This window comes from Scardinius erythrophthalmus, assembly GCF_964197995.2.
Source record: "Scardinius erythrophthalmus genome assembly, chromosome: 2".
Lineage (NCBI taxonomy): Eukaryota > Metazoa > Chordata > Actinopteri > Cypriniformes > Leuciscidae > Scardinius > Scardinius erythrophthalmus.
Window position 1 is genome coordinate 7,392,235 of NC_138222.1, and position 16,099 is coordinate 7,408,333.

The 16,099-nt window shown below is 38.8% G+C and overlaps 1 protein-coding gene across 6 annotated transcripts in view; it reads left to right on the forward strand.

The window, feature by feature from the left end:
- Nucleotides 1-16,099, forward strand: part of sbf2 (SET binding factor 2) — a 137,277-nt gene that overhangs the window by 70,728 nt on the left and 50,450 nt on the right. For all 6 annotated transcript variants that reach the window (XM_081393517.1, XM_081393519.1, XM_081393520.1 and 3 more), the window contains exons 16-17: nucleotides 783-932; nucleotides 13,868-13,936. In XM_081393517.1, the coding sequence (XP_081249643.1) occupies nucleotides 783-932; nucleotides 13,868-13,936 (219 nt within the window). The remainder of the gene's footprint in view (nucleotides 1-782; nucleotides 933-13,867; nucleotides 13,937-16,099) is intronic.

Consider the following 16,099-nt stretch of genomic DNA (forward strand, 5'->3'; position numbering starts at 1 on the left):
TGCAATCATTTCTGTGATGACAGAAGGATTAAACCCACACATTCACTTGTACATCTGGAAAAAGACAGCATGCAGATTAGCTCGCATTAGTGATGCCATTCGTAGCACGATAAGCAAAGCTCTCCAGCTGCAAGTCTTACAAACGTAGGAGGAAAGGGGTGAACAAACAGTCACACATATTCTTCTAATTTCCCTGTCCTTATCACCAATACTAATATTATTCTAACATTAACCATGACTGGTGTTTGTCTAAAGCATCTTAACATATTTTTAGTCTAAATAACTTTGTGCAAATTACCTGTAGCAAAGGAAATATGCTCACAGGGGATGTTTGGAGCCTGCCCTCATTTGAGATCAATCCCCAGTGTGTTTGCATTGGAATGGTAGCCAGCTACCTGCACACATTGAGTTTAAATGGTAGGTTATACAATGCAAGCTTGCATCCCTTTACAGTTGTAAAAATGTTGTGCTTGCAGCTTAACGACTTCTCTGTGCCAGTAAAGACATCACCTCCACACAACCTCAGCCCGAGTAAACCTGAGCGGAGGGTGCTGCCTTCGTCTAGACGTAAAATCTCATCAATAACAACCGTTCTGGAATTTTAACTATGGGTCAGAGGTCAACTGGCTGGATTTAGCTGGAATGATCGCGGCCTTTACATGCATGTATTGAAGCGAACCACTTCTGCGTCCAGATGAGGGCGGCCCAGTCTGGTTTAGGTGAATGGTACGCACTTAAAAAGCATATGTTTTAGTAATGCCTTGACTCTGCTGTTTCTTCAGACTCTCCCTGCGGCTCTTCGGGCCCTGAAAGGCAAAGCGGCTCGCCAGTGCCTGACCGACGAGCTCAGCCACCACGTCCAGCAGAACCGTGCCATTCTGGACCACCAGCAGTTTGATCATATCATCCGCATGATGAACTGCGCTCTACAGGTGGGCATCGATGTTAGCAGAATTTATTACCACAGGCAGCGACCTAAAAGAAAAAAACAGTTAATCAAGTCATTCGATTTGTCCTGGCAGAATATAGGAATGCTGCAACATTAAAACATTGGATTTTACAGCAGCGATTCAGGGCAGCGTTAAACATTACTTGAATTTGAAATGAATATTCACAAAAGAGTTTTATGGTAATGAAACCATTTTTTGTAAAAATATTATATTTGTAATTATTTTATACATTTTTAGTAGATGGATGGATAGATAGAGTTAAAATGCATGTTAATGGGGGATGAAGAATGTAATGCGTGTTGTGGAAAGAGTCTCTTAAAATGTATATTAAGTGTAAACCACAAACTGCCATTTAGGGGAAATCAGCAGCTCTTTGTTCTCCCTTTAAAATACTGCCGACGGGGCCTCCTGATAGGATCTATGACGTAAAGTAGGATATTAATTAAATGCAATGCCTGGAGTCTTCTTAGAAAGGGAACAGCAGATTTAGTGTTAAACAAACATCTCTGACAAGGTAAATCGAAATGAACCTTTTAGTTTGAAAGTTCCAGATTTTTTCAGAATATTTCAGCCAGCACTGTGCCTGCATATAGCCAGCATGACTTATTACACTGTTTTATTTCACTAAAGGAAATAATATTGCTTTTATTCAGAAAGGTATTATTGTTTGTCACAGTTTAGAACAGCTCACTGATCTATAGGTCTGCAGCTTCCTGTAAGAGGTTCGCTTGATTTATGTGAAGTTGCTTGAGTTTTGCGTAGCTATATCTCTTTCTTGTCATAGCGCTTCATGACTTATTGTGTGTTAGTCCATCACATTCCTTTATAAACTGTCACATTGCCATTAATCTTAGAGCAGAGTAGGGTCCCGCTGGTAGTTCCTTGTGTTTTACAACTTCACGTCGGTGTGGTTAGGGGGGATTTTAATGATGCTGTGCTGTTTAAAAAGCAAGCGACTTTTATAGAGTCACTGGACATTCCCAACATACTTTCGTCAAAATAATACAGACCAGCTTGGGCCATGGATGTCAACATCTGCAGACGGGAAGAGTGGGGTTGTTAGACAAAAAAAGTTTTGTACATGTGTGTATATAGATATAAAAAAGTTCAAAACCAATGGAGAGAAATATTTTTGTATAGTTGTCATAGCTAAGCTCTACGTAGGTTTGTAATGTATTGTTTTCCATTGAGAGATGAGATACATATGTGGAGCAGCTTTCAAAAGATGAAATGCATGTGCTATCAGAGCTATGATATCTGTTAATCAAGATGAGAGACAGAAACAAGCATGCCGGGCCCAAGCAAGAGTGTTTTCATGTAGACTTCCCTCCAGAGACCGTGTCAAGGGCAAAGGTTGTTTGGCACCACAGGCAACAACTTGACATGAAACAGGGATGAAAGTGACAAGCTATATTATGTAGAAGTCTGAATAACATCGGTGAAGGTAAGCAGCATATGGACAGTCCATGTGTGTGATTGTCACTGATCTCCTCTTCTACTTCTCTTTCAACACAGTTATTGTTAATGAAAGTTAATGTAAAGTTAAGGATGCGCCATGACACAGACAAGGAAATTAGACATTTATTCTACTACAATACAGGGCAAAAAAAGTTGCTGTTTGGATTTAAACAAATACTTAAGAGTCTATGATTGGATCATTATTCCAGTGATTATGTTTCTAGCATGTTATATGTTTGGCAACAGTTCTTCTAACCCTAACTGATGGAGTGTATAGCTTTTCATTCATTCATTCATCATGGCCATATTCCAGGATGACAATGTCAAGATTCATCAGGCTCAAACTGTGAAAGAATGGTTGTGAGGATCATGAAGAATCATATTCACTCATGAATTGGCCCCTCTGAGTCCAGACCTTAATTTCATTGAAAGTCTTTGGGAAGTGCTGGAGGAGACTTTGAAGAGTGCTGGACTCTTGCATTGTCAATATAAGATCTTCACTAAAAACTGATGCAGCTCTTGGTGGAAATAAATGTTGTGATGTTATTTACATCAAGTGGTGCATACAGTAAATTTTTGGACAAGATCTTGTATCTGCCGTGACTTTCAGCATGTTTCCTATAAAAACGTTTGACGTGTTTAAGTTGTACGTGGCGTTAGAAAGTGACATCAACCGCACAAAATCCCATTAGAACAGTCAGACTGAAAGGGATTTCCAGAAATGCGCTTTGATTTCAAAGCACATATGAATGTAGCTCAAAACTGATTTGTAAAAATCCCATTTCATGTGATTTTTTTTTTTGCCATTGGATTCCAACCGGATGTACACAAATATCGAACTTGGACTGACAGTCTACACGAGGTGTATGTCACTGTAAAATAAAGTGTTACCCAGGTTTTAGAGACCTCATGAGGAATATTCTCCTTCTCATCGGAAATAGCAGAGATCATATCGATGTTGTTACTACCGTACCGTTGGAAACTTTTTTTGTTTTAAGTAGGACATAATTCTTTAGGTCTCCTTTTAAACCTTAGTCTCCTTGGAATTTGTGATTTGTTGGGGAGCTCACATAAATTTTAGGTTCCTGATAGGTATGCGTGTTTTCGAAGAACAAAACTTGCATTACAGAGCAAATAATGTGAGTTTATAGCCTTAGTATTTGACAGCCTTGCTCACAAGATCAGGGAAAGCATCGCAAGAATTTTTTAATTTTCCTGTTGCGTTTCATGGTAATGTAGCGCTGCTCTTTGCACTGCTATATTGTGCAAAGGCAACAAGTGTTATAAAAGAGCTCCACATTTTCAGGATAGTTTGTCATGACTCTGTCTCATGTGTGGCGCCGAGGTCAATGGATTTATCTCAGATGAGCTGTAAGACAAACAGAAATAGCAGATTGCCTGGACACCCTAATTGCTTTCATATTACACTGTGGGTGCTCTCATCGCCTTCGACGAAGAGCTGCAACAGACAGCAGTGACGCCAGTGATTACTGAAGTTATTTTTTTTGTTACTACATCTGCACTAAGAATAGCTGGAGACATAATCACACATACACATGCACACGGACGTTTAAATACTTCAGTGAAATTGTGTCACGCTTGTTTTAATTCTTTGTTCCGACTACGAGTGATGCAACAAACTAGAATGTTCCATTTAAGTCAAGTCGCATTTATTTTTACAGTAAACAATACAAAGCAGCTTCACATGAATAAAACAGGAGTAATGTAAATGTTGGAAAATTCATCTCTTATGAAACGAATTCATTATTATTATTATTCTACAGAAGATAAGTTTCATCTTAATTTAGTTAAAAGTTTTAAATTCAGTTCAATAACAGTGTCAATGTTGCAAAGTTCATCAATTACTAAACAAGTTCAATTATGACAATAGTGTCATTATTCAGCTCGAGTCAGTTCAGTTCAATAACAATATTGATGTGGCAAATTTAGTGTCATTATCCAGCCCAATGTAGTTCTCATCCGATAGTGTCACTGCAGTTAAATCGATAATGTTACTGAAAATTGAACTTTAGGAACTAAATGTTCTACACTGCAAAGTGAACGTCAATAATAAAGATGTGTAGTTGATAATAACGCCACCTAGTTCAATGTTTTAGTTTAGTCACACCACGTAATTTATATGAACGTGCCCGGAGATGACGGAAGCTTTCGTTTCTGCTCTGACAGCCACAAGACTTCAGCGAACACTGTGAGTGTGTGTTTGAAATCAGGAATGTTTGAGAACATTGTGGTACGTTTTTCGTCTTCACACCAAAACTTCGGTCTCCAGTCGACAGTTATCTCGTCTGGCTAGTACGCTTCCTATTATGTTTCGCCATCAGGTCAGTCGGCGGAGAGTAAGCCGTCTTTTGTGTTCTTTTTCAACCACATGAGCGTTTACACTATGAAATGTGTTATACTATGAAATGCTATAGGTATGCGTGTTTTCGAAGAACAAAACTTGCATTACAGAGCAAATAATGTGAGTTTATAGCCTTAGTATTTGACAGCCTTGCCCACAAGATCAGGGAAAGCATCGCAAGAATTTTTTAATTTTAGTACGCTTCCTATTATGTTTGCCATCAGGTTAGTCGGCGGAGAGTAAGCCGTCTTTTGTGTTCTTTTTCGACCACATGAGCGTTTACACTATGAAATGCTATAGGTAAATCCGGTCGAATGCGTTTTCACTACCTCTGGAAGTGGTCGACAGTGGACAAGCTCAAAACGCTTTAGACCCCGTTTACACCTGTATTTAGCACAAATGCACATTTTTGTAGTTTACATGTAAGTGTTAATGGTATCATTTCCAAAAACATGCACTTTTCTAAAGTTTGAGATTTAGGCTATTCATTATTAATAAATGAATCAGATTAATTAAATTGAAAGGTTAAAGGGGTCATATAATGGTACATGCACTTTTACAAGTTGATTGTACTGAAATGTGTGTTGGCAGTGCCTTTTTAATCTCCTTATATGTTTTCCCCCGTCTCAAATCGAGCCGTCTGACCGTGTGAGGTCACACGGTCGGACGCCCCTCCCACAATTGTTAATTGACAGCAGCGTTTCAACACAGACCCGCCCTGAGCGAGCTGTCATCATAGTCCGCGCGGACATCGTTGATACGCTGGAGCAGAATGGTGTCTAAGCGATTGTGGTGTTCTGTTCTTGGGTGTAATAAGGAACACAGCATCATTTTGATGTTCCTAAATCCGAACCACTGAAGACGCAGTGGCTGAGTTTTGTTTTCGAAAGCATATTCTATAATATGCTTTCATGTTTGCGCGAATAATTTCTCACCAGACTGCTTTATAAATGAGGGTCAGTATAAAGCTGGTTTTGCTAAGAAGCTGCTCCTGAAAAAAGGATCGTCACCAACTATTCGTGTTCCTGCTGAACCTCCAGAAGAACTGAAGTGAGTGTAACGTTTTATTAATCTTTATATTAATCTTTGCAAATCGCTTGCACGCTTCACGATGAATGCGGCTAAGGTTTACACTCAGGGTACATTACGGCATGTTTTTTATGTACAACGTTCTCAATATAATTCATAATCCCAAGTTTATAATGAACAACACGTTATGGTTATTGTGTTATTATAAACTGTGTACGCACAGAACAGAGGGGCGGCTCATTTAAAGACACATGCACTTAAACGGCGTGCTGAAAACAGAGCTGTTTTTGACCAGGTAAAATGAGTGTTTTCTTACAATACTAATGAGAATTTCTAATTAAAGTGTATTACAAATTTTTTATTTAGACCCTAAAGAATCATAATAACTTGTTCAAAAATGACCCCTTTAAAAAAAAAAGTTATATTTATTTTGTAATAATCATGAAGAAAAGCATCAGGATAAGTGATGATTAATCAGATAAATTCTTTAAAAGGTTTAAAGTCTGATTTGTTTTTAAATATCTGTGAAGGAAAGCATCAAGATATGGAAATACTTGAAACTGTGTGCATTCCATTTGTATTGTGATCGTAGCAAACAAGAAAACACACTTGTGACATACATTCCTACTTCCCTGAATCATCACATTGCTTTTATTTAAATGCTAGATGACATTTTTATTGTTTGTTATAATATGTAGACAATTTAGTTTTCGTCAAAACATGCGCATGATCTCAGGCGTCTGGACTGCGGGTCCATCTGTTTGAGATCGGCCGGTTTGTGTAGCGTGTGACGGATGAAGACAGAGCCGTGGTACCACATCCCTCCCTCGCGAAACTCGCGATCCCAGTGGAGCTAGCCTGATTTTATGCAACTTCTCGGAAAATCAGAGAGCTGTTAACAAATATTTGTTGTGCATTCTTCGGGTGTTTGCTGTTGATGCTCCTGGTTCAACTTTAGACGAAAGAATGGTGCCGGAGTCAGTGCTCTTGAACTTGTACTTATCTCGCCGGGCTATAAATGATAGACCTTATCATGTTTAAAACAAGCGCATAACAAGACCATTAATAAGCCTAATTTCCAGAATCTTGTTTTCTTCTGCTGTGTCCAGCTGTGTCGGGTTCTGGTGCAGAGGTCTGGCATGCTCTGAAGTGGAGATGCACTATGGCATCCCAGTCATTTCCTGAGCCGCAGGGTTATGGGCCAGCTTTATCGGCAGGGGGCCCTTGCAAACACTTACTCAGCCTGTCAGTCACACATTTGTTTTATGCTGTGCTGGGGGTGAAGGGAAGTAGATCAGAGCTTTGCACATCCATTCTGCAGGCGTTTTGAACAACGCAGTAAAGCAGCCTTTGCCGAAGGTGCTCTGTAATCATTCAATTAAGTCAATAGTTCACATGAAAATCCTCAAGTCTTTTCATCATCTACTCACCGCATGTCATTTGAAACCCACTTGAATTTCTTTAGCCTGTGGAGCGCAGAAGCACAATGTTTCATGTGTGCTTCTTACGTTAAGTTAAGCTAAGTTAATGACACATACAAGGAGATGAGCCACTTATTCTATTTATTATATCTGTTTAAAGAATATTATGTATATAAACACTCTGCCATTCAAAAGTTTGGGATTGGTAAGATTTTTTTATGTTTTCAAAAGAAGTCTCTTATGCGCACCAAGGCTGTATTTATTTGATTAAAAATACAACAACAACAACAACAACAACAACAACAACAAAAAAACAGAAATATTGTGAAATATCATTACATTATTATTATTTAAAGTAACTGTTTTCTATTTTAATATATTTTAAAAATCTATTCCTGTGATGCAAAGCTGAATTATGATGAAATTGAGTCATTACTCAAGTCTTCTGTGTCTCATAATTCTTCAGCAATCATTCAAATATGCTGACTATCAATGTTGAATAACAATGATTTTCAATGTTCTGGGGTAAGATAAAAAAAAAAAAAACTTTTATACAGATTTGCTGCTCTAGAAACGTTTATTATTATTATTATTATTATTATTATTATTATTATTATTATCAATGTTGAAAACAGTTATGTAAAAAAAAAAAAAAAAAAAAAAACAGGATTCCTAATATATATATACTGATATATAAGTCCACATCCTTTTCAGGAAATGATATAGGCCTATTTTACTATGATTTCCTACATTCTGCTTGTACAACAATAACAGATGACAACAACAAGCACATCTTTTCTTCCAAATCGAGTGGCAGAGCAAGTACGTTACATTGTCGACATTTTTACATTAAAAAACAAACTATTTGTGAAATCAGATACTAGTAACAGTACGTATAACACATATAGCGAAGTTCTCTCAAGCGTTTCAACAGTTTCTGGGTGAGCGATTCCTTTAAAGTAAACTTGTTATCTGCTCGTTCAAATGAGTCCTGTGATAATCGTTTGCAAGGCACACTGGGGTCTCACACCATCTATTTTTTATATAAGTCTAGGTGAACCACCTGCTGATTTCATTTCTTTTCCTCATTTGTCTGCAGTTGTTTTGCCACCGCTCCATGTGAACTCGAGAGCAGGAGACCCACTGTGCTAAATTCTTTTTCTTGGAAAAAGAGCATTCAGTGAGTGATATCTGACTTTGCAGTCAGATGAACTTACGCAATGCTCTGTGAAAGCTGCAGAAATAAATGTGCTGGGAAGTTGTGAAGTGCATCATTCCCATGTTGAACAAGTGCAGCTTCTTTAGGACACCTTCCCATGAGGCCAGGTAAACAGGAGGAGGCCACAGGATTCCGGTTCGGCTCAGCCTCATTGGTTTAAAGGGATAGTTTGCCCAAAAATGAAAATTGTGTCATCATTTACACACGCTCATGTTGTTCCAAACCTGTATGAGTTTCTGTCTTCTGTACAACACAAAAGAAGATATTTTAAAGAATGTTGGCAATGATCAAACAGTTGACGGTAGCCATTGACTTCTATTGTATGCAAAAAATGCTATGGAAATCAATGGCTACCGTCAACTCTCTGGTAACCAACATTTCATAAAATATATTCTTTTGTGTTCAACAGAAGAAGGAACTTCATACAAGTTTGGAACAAACTGAGGTTAAGTAAATAATGACTACATTTTTATTTTTGGGTGAACTATCCCTTTAACAAACAATTGAGATAGGATATATTATTGCAATAAAAGTAACTAAAAGTAGTGCTTGTCTTTATAAAAGTAACCACACTTCTAGGATGTTGTGGATGGTTGCTAAGGTGTTCTGGGTGGTTGCTAAGAGGTTGCTTGGGTGTTCTGGCTCGTTCCTTTCCGTTTCAAATGAAAAGAGCCCAACCCTGAGTCTCTATGATATCTTGGTCTCTAGATATGGCTCTGGTCCCTCTTTAAATGCCAGAGTGTGGGTTTTTTCCATCTGCCAAGCATAAATTATAAGTTTGTTTGCTTGGGAAAAGTACATCTGTCCTCAACATGCTACATTTGAGGTACACTGCTGTAAAAAAAAAAAAGTTTGTCATAATTAAGATTAACAATTTAAAATAACTCTTTTCTGTGTGAATATGTTTTAAAATGTAATTTATTCCTGTGATGCAAAGCTGGATTTTTAGCATCATCACATGTTCCTTCAGAAATCAATCTAATATGCTGGTTTAGATTTTCAGTTACACAATTATTCCAAAAATTTAGGGCGGGTCTTGATTTTGTCCGTGGGGAATTGATTTGATGGTTGGATGGTTGTGGTTTGCTATTGGTGGATCTCATGTGAGTGACAGGTTGTCCCGTCCTCGTGCCAGTAACCACATCATCAGAGAAGAGATGTCGCTGCAAGAGGGAGGGGAAGTTATTTTGACTAAAGGGCACATGTGTTTTTTTTTTTTTTTTTTGATGTGCACATGATAAATCATGTATAATAAATACTGCAATATTCCATAAAAAAAATAGAAATGGTCAATTGAGATTTCATGGTCACTTTAAGGTTCAAAACCCTAACACTAAGCATGAGTGTTACAAAATTAAAAGCATGCTTTTTTTTTTTTTTCAATTAAATTAGGTTGACCACAACTTCTGTTTTACAGAGAAGCAATTTTGTCATGTGCACAAAGTCTGCATTTGGACTAACAAAGCCATTCCTAGAAAGCAATCAAAATAAAAGTTTTGGTTTACAGGAAGTTGAAACATTGCCTATATGGGAGTAAAACAGGATGCAAGTGAGTCACATCATATGACTGCGGATCCCGTAGCAGACTGAACTATAGGGACCGACGTGTCACATTCCACGTTCTCTTCCATTGACTTCCACTCAAACTGCTCACACTTGTGCAGCAGCACGTATAGTTTGTGGTGAGTCACAGTCACTCAACATCCCCCCTTATGCCTGAATGAGTAAAGATGAAGACAAACAACACTCTTCTGACCTTTCCTGAAGTCTCTCGGTGACACAATAATTCACACCATGAGTGACATGTCTGATTACTGGCCTGTACAAAGGGTATGTGTGTGCTGAGCTGAATATGTGTTAAAGAAGATCAGTGTAATGGGTCAATGACATGAACAGTGAGAGTGTCCACAATAAAAATTGGTTTTATATATGGTAAAAACTAATTTTTATTATATCATAACATATTATTCATACATTTTTCACACCACATCACATTGTCTAGCAGTAGTTTTCAGGTACAGAAATTGAATAAAGTAATCAAATGTAAAATAACACTGCATAGGGCCCTATCTTACACCCGGTGCAATGCAGCGCCAAACACGACGCAAGTGTTTTTTGCTAGTTTCAGTCCGACGCAGTTATCATTTTCACGTCCTGCGCCACGTTGTTTAAATAGCAAATGCATTTGCGCCCATTTGTGCGCCCATGGGCGTGCTGGTCTGAAAACGAGGGGCCCTATCTTGCACCCAGCGTAATCCACTTTGTACATCATTCCTATTTTGCACCCGACGCACAGCAGACTTTTCCCTCCACAGACGCACGTCGGTAAATTAGTGAATGAACTTGCCCTTCCGGGGGCGGTTCAGCGCAAACAGGAGGCGTGTTCCGGCGCAAACGTTCCCTGATGCTATTTTGCAGGTTTAGAAAACAATTCCACCACAGACCAGGAAAAACCTAGTCTAAAGTCAGTGGCGCGTTGCGCATGTTATTTAGATGCTATTTTAAGGGCGCATGCTTGGCCATAATCAATGTAGCGTGTGCACAACGCACATACACTTTGATTCTCTCATCTACACACAGACGCAGCAGTTCGCATTTTTAGAAAACCATACATTATTACAAGGAAAAATATTATCACACGAGGGAAATCATTGTTGTGTCCATGAAGATGTGAAAAAATAGGCATAAATCTAGCTTACACATTTACCCAAATTATTATACGCCTGTTTAACCGAAGCTAATTTGGGTGGGTTTCTCCATCCCCAATGTCACTTCTCTGTCTTTTGTTCTCTGTCTTATGTTCTGGTGCATTGTTGGCGCGTTGCTATTTTGAGGCAACAGAAATAGACTGCACCATTGACCAACTGAAACCTGGTCTAAAGTCAATGGAGCAATTTTTATTTAATTTATTTAATTTTTTTATTTAATGAGCGTGTTAGTAATGTACGCCTATAGGCGGGTCCACAACACACGCACACTCAAGCAGAGGGGACAACACACAGCAGCACACAAACATGCCAAATATTTAAAATAAAAGGATTACAATGCAAAAGATTATTATTGTGTACATAAAGATATGGTGGAATCCGGCTTGTCCCGTAGATGGTCTGCTTGCGCACTTTTACTTCGCCCATGAGCAGTTCCGTTTGCGCTCTGGAGACGCGTTCGGTCTTTCCACTATCAAATTCCGTCATGTAAATAGCGAATCTGCCATGGTGCGAGCGCAACTGGCATTTAAAGGGAATGGGAGATGAGACTCTGATTGGTTTATTGCACGTAAAGCCCAAAACACACCCATTACTCATTAAGAGAATAGGGACAACCCTTTTAGACCATGCGCCGGGAGCACCGACCATTTTCCTCATCGTTAAACTAGCAAAAGTGGATTCGGACACGTCCTAAGTGACATGCGCTTAGATAATTAAAATAGGAACCATAGGCCTTGATGCCCAATTCTGATTTGTTACCTTTATCTGATTTTTTCGATTGCCCGTTTACACGTTCTTTCAGTTGTGACCCATATCCGATTCATGTGTTTACACTTGACATACTATCTGAAACATCACGCATGCTTAAAGGGGGTTCTTGCACAGATGGATGAACATGAAATATGCTTGATGCAAGCTTTGCGATATAGCCTATGCGAAGTTCACCAAACATCACTATGACTTTGAGGCAGAGGAGGACGAAAAGGGCCATCATCATTGCGCACATGCTTCAGTTATTGTGTGCGAGAGAGATCTCAGGACTGGTGGGAGTATATTGTGGTGGGCTTTAAGGGCAGTGGGTCCGAAATTTTAGGATGAGCAAGCCAACCTTTGATATGTTGTGTCAACGTTTGTTCACGTTTCGTCGGGCCATCCGTCCTTTTGCAGATGCGCGTCGGGGTTGCTCTCATGACAGTCGCATTGGCACATATCTGGTTTATATCAGATTTATTTCCTCATATGAATGAGGCCTGAAACCGATCTGGAAATATCCAAATGCATGCGTTTTTTTCCTGTTTACACGGTCATAGAACACATCCGATCTGTGTCACATGAGAGCGAAAAACCGGAATTGGGTCACATTTCACTGACAGTGTAAACGAGGCCTTAGTCTTCATTGTATAAATTAAATATGGATTAAACTTCTAAACTGTCCTTGTCGAGCCCTGTCATAAAAGTGTCAAATTATATGATATTTTAAAAAAGACATATTGACCCCTCTGTTATGTAATTCTCTGTTGTTGTTGTTGTTGTTGTTGTTGTTATTTTCCTTTCTTTTTACATGTTGGTTGTACCACATTACTTTTTGGGCAAACTTCTGATAGAGTTCTTCTGACTTAGGCCAGTAAACAACCAGTAAGCATCATGATGAGTTTTTCCCAGACAAGCACCACTGACATTTTCTTCAGGAAAATCTAGTCTGAGCAGCAGGATAATTTCTCCCTGCAGAATAATTGGCATCTTTTAATGGTAAAGGATTACAGTCTTTGCTCCGAGTTCATTTCCAGTGATTTAATTGTGTACAGACACTTCGAATGTTGGAATGTTTCAGCTCCCCTGGCAAACGACGCAGTTCATTCCAAACCTGATGTACTGAAAGAGAAATAACGCATGCAGCATCATCCATGGGGGGCCAGGCATGTGAGATCTGTGCAGGAACCGATGTTTTAGATTTACTGCTGTCTTTACATATAGATGTGTATGCCAGGATAGAGAGCAGAGGTGGTGGCTGGTTTTTGTATTGAAATATAATCCTGACACTGCTTGCAACATCTTCATTCCTATATAAGACAATATAGAACATATATAAGTGACAAATCCTGATAAATAAATGTGCCTTCATCTATTGAACTGGCTTTTGCAGTGCCACATCATCACACACAACAAGTCAGGGACGTTTCATGGAGCTATAAAACCAATAGCTATTTTTTCATTAAAAAGCAGTCATCTGGCTTTGACTATTTCCAGGATCCTCATAAAATATAATATGTCACTCCCACACCAGTTGATCTTTTTATGCAACAACCCAAGTTTTGATTAATAGCTTTGTTTAGTGTAAATAGGACGATGTCATTTCAGTTAAGAATTTAAAATATGAAATGACTTCTAAATTGAAAATTGGAACAGCCGGAAAACTGTGTCGGAGGCAAGATTATGTAAAATATTAAAAGCACATGTGTGAAAACAGCTCGAAAGCATACAAATCTGACTGAATGGAAGCCAAACCTCTTTTAAATACGCATGACTTCTTTGCCCATATGTACATGTTTATTTATTAAAGAAAAAATGTGATTTATGGACATGCAACCAATACTTTGACATACCTAATAACATGGGAAAATAGCAAGTGATGTCATGTTTTGTGCACAATTGGCCAAAGCTTCAGCTTATGTGCTTCAGTGATATCGTCTAACATCTCCTCGTCTCTCTGTTTACTCCAGGACTGCTCCAGCTCAGAGGAATACACTGTGGCCGCCGCATTGCTGCCCCTGACGACGGCCTTTTACCGGGTAAGTAACAGTTGAGGTCAGACTGGCAGCAGGCATACTGGCAGCTCTAGTTACTGGATCTTAATCATAGCACATCAACACTGGCACCGAAACTCACTAATGCTGGAAGAAGGGGGCACTTTCCACCTGTCTCCATCTGCTCAGTTTAACTTTTAACGCCCTGATATACATCTAGCGAAATCGAAAAACGAACTGGTGTGACGTAATTTCAAACAAAATCAGGCCAAAACGAGGTTCGTTTGGAGTTAATTTCGAGAGTTCGAAACTACTTGCCAAAGCGAACTTGAAAAAGTGATGACACAATAGGTGGGTGTGGCTCTGAGGCTCCGCCTTCTTTGATGTGCAACTCTTCTCGGTTTCATTTCTTCGGGTGAGTCCATCGAGGTCAGATGCGAGTAAAGACATGAACACACTGAAGAGAGGCTTTATAGCAAAGAATTAAGTTGTAATTCTAATTGAAAGCGACACTTTCATGTTTATTACTGTAAAGCTGCTTGCTTTAAATCAATCTATTGTATAATTTACTATGTAAATAAATGTGGCGTATTTTATCCCTAAGCGAAGAACGAAAAATAACTTTGCAGTAGAAATTTGGCTTTAGGCTTTATCCTCTCCATTCAGCTCATCACTGAAGGAAATCCTTAACTAGTGTGACAGTCAATCTGGTCTAGTTTGGTTTCGCCGTGGTTCAGTGGGAAGAGGGGAAGGCAGAGGCTGCAGGGATATGGAGAGTGTCTGGCTTTCAGCACCGATCCATCACGTATCCACATTATTGTTGTCATAGAGACAGACACAACTGACTCTGTTGCTTTTTAATTATGGGTTGCTTTACGATCCGTCCTCAGTGACTCACTCTGCACAGAGAGACGTGATGAAATCAGATATCAGGTTGGTGACCCTCGTGTTCATTTGTAGGACAATAGCGCTTGTAACAATAGCAACTGTAACAATACATTTGCATAGTCAATGTAAACCAAATACTTATAAGATAAGATTGTTTCTTCCATCCAGGGATAGGTTTAAATTCCTTTGGGATTGTAATTCCTGCAGGAAAGTATCAACAGTGGTTAGCAAATTAGATTTTTGTCAGACTTTGTAAACTTGTCAGAACTTGAATTTCATACCTTGAAGAGGTTAGAAAGAACTTCAGATCTTCCAGGAAATTGCATGTATTTATAGTATTTGTTAGCACATTGCTATGATAATTGCTAGGGCTACATGATTTGGGGGAAAATTTTTTTGCTTTTAATAAAAATTAAATTGAAAATTTGATACCAATTGTGAGTATGTGCATTGGGTTACCATTGGGTTACCAGCACCAAATCCAAGCCTATTCATGTACACCCACAATGTAATATCAAATTTAGCATTTAAATCAACAGTAAATTTATTGTTAACCTTTTATCATGTCTTTGAGTATCATAATAATATCTTATCATGAGTTCAGTATCGTGATATGTATCGAATCGTGACACGAGGGTATCGTTACACTCCAATATATATATATATATATAGCTCTATGTTTGCTGTGCTTGTTTGTAAGGTGGCACAATTTGGCCAAAAATGTTCTGATTATTTATCAACAATATCAATATAATAGAAATCGCAGATGACGTCACTCCGCTTTCAAGGATTGGGGAATCCTTCACAACACCACGTATGGACTAAAATAAACACTACACACAGACACGCATAATAAATGTATTGAAAATTTTAATTCTCCTTGAGTTCACTCGTTTATCTTCCACCAGGCGAAATGCTTAGAAAAGCAATAGCACAACTTTTCTCAGCAAGCCACGATTTGAGGCGTCATTCATATTTTTTACATGAACTGGTGCTGGTTAAGGGCCGTGTTCGTTTAATACTCAGGGACTGTTCAAGTGCGACCAAGCACCACTAAGTAGTTATAGGGATATGTAATCAGAAATGTTTCCACAGTCATTGTTCATTTTCATCGATGAGATGCACCTGCCAATCAGACCGATCCCGGGAACCCTAGATTCCGTGCGGTGGGGCGAACATGATGTCTTTCATTAAGACATCTGAAAGCTATTTTTTAAACCCTGAAGTTCCTGTTTTTCAGGTTTCCTGTTTCCCATTTGCCATTTTAATGTAAGAGCGAATCCTGATTAAAGCGTTACACAAAAAAGAGCTGACGGATTT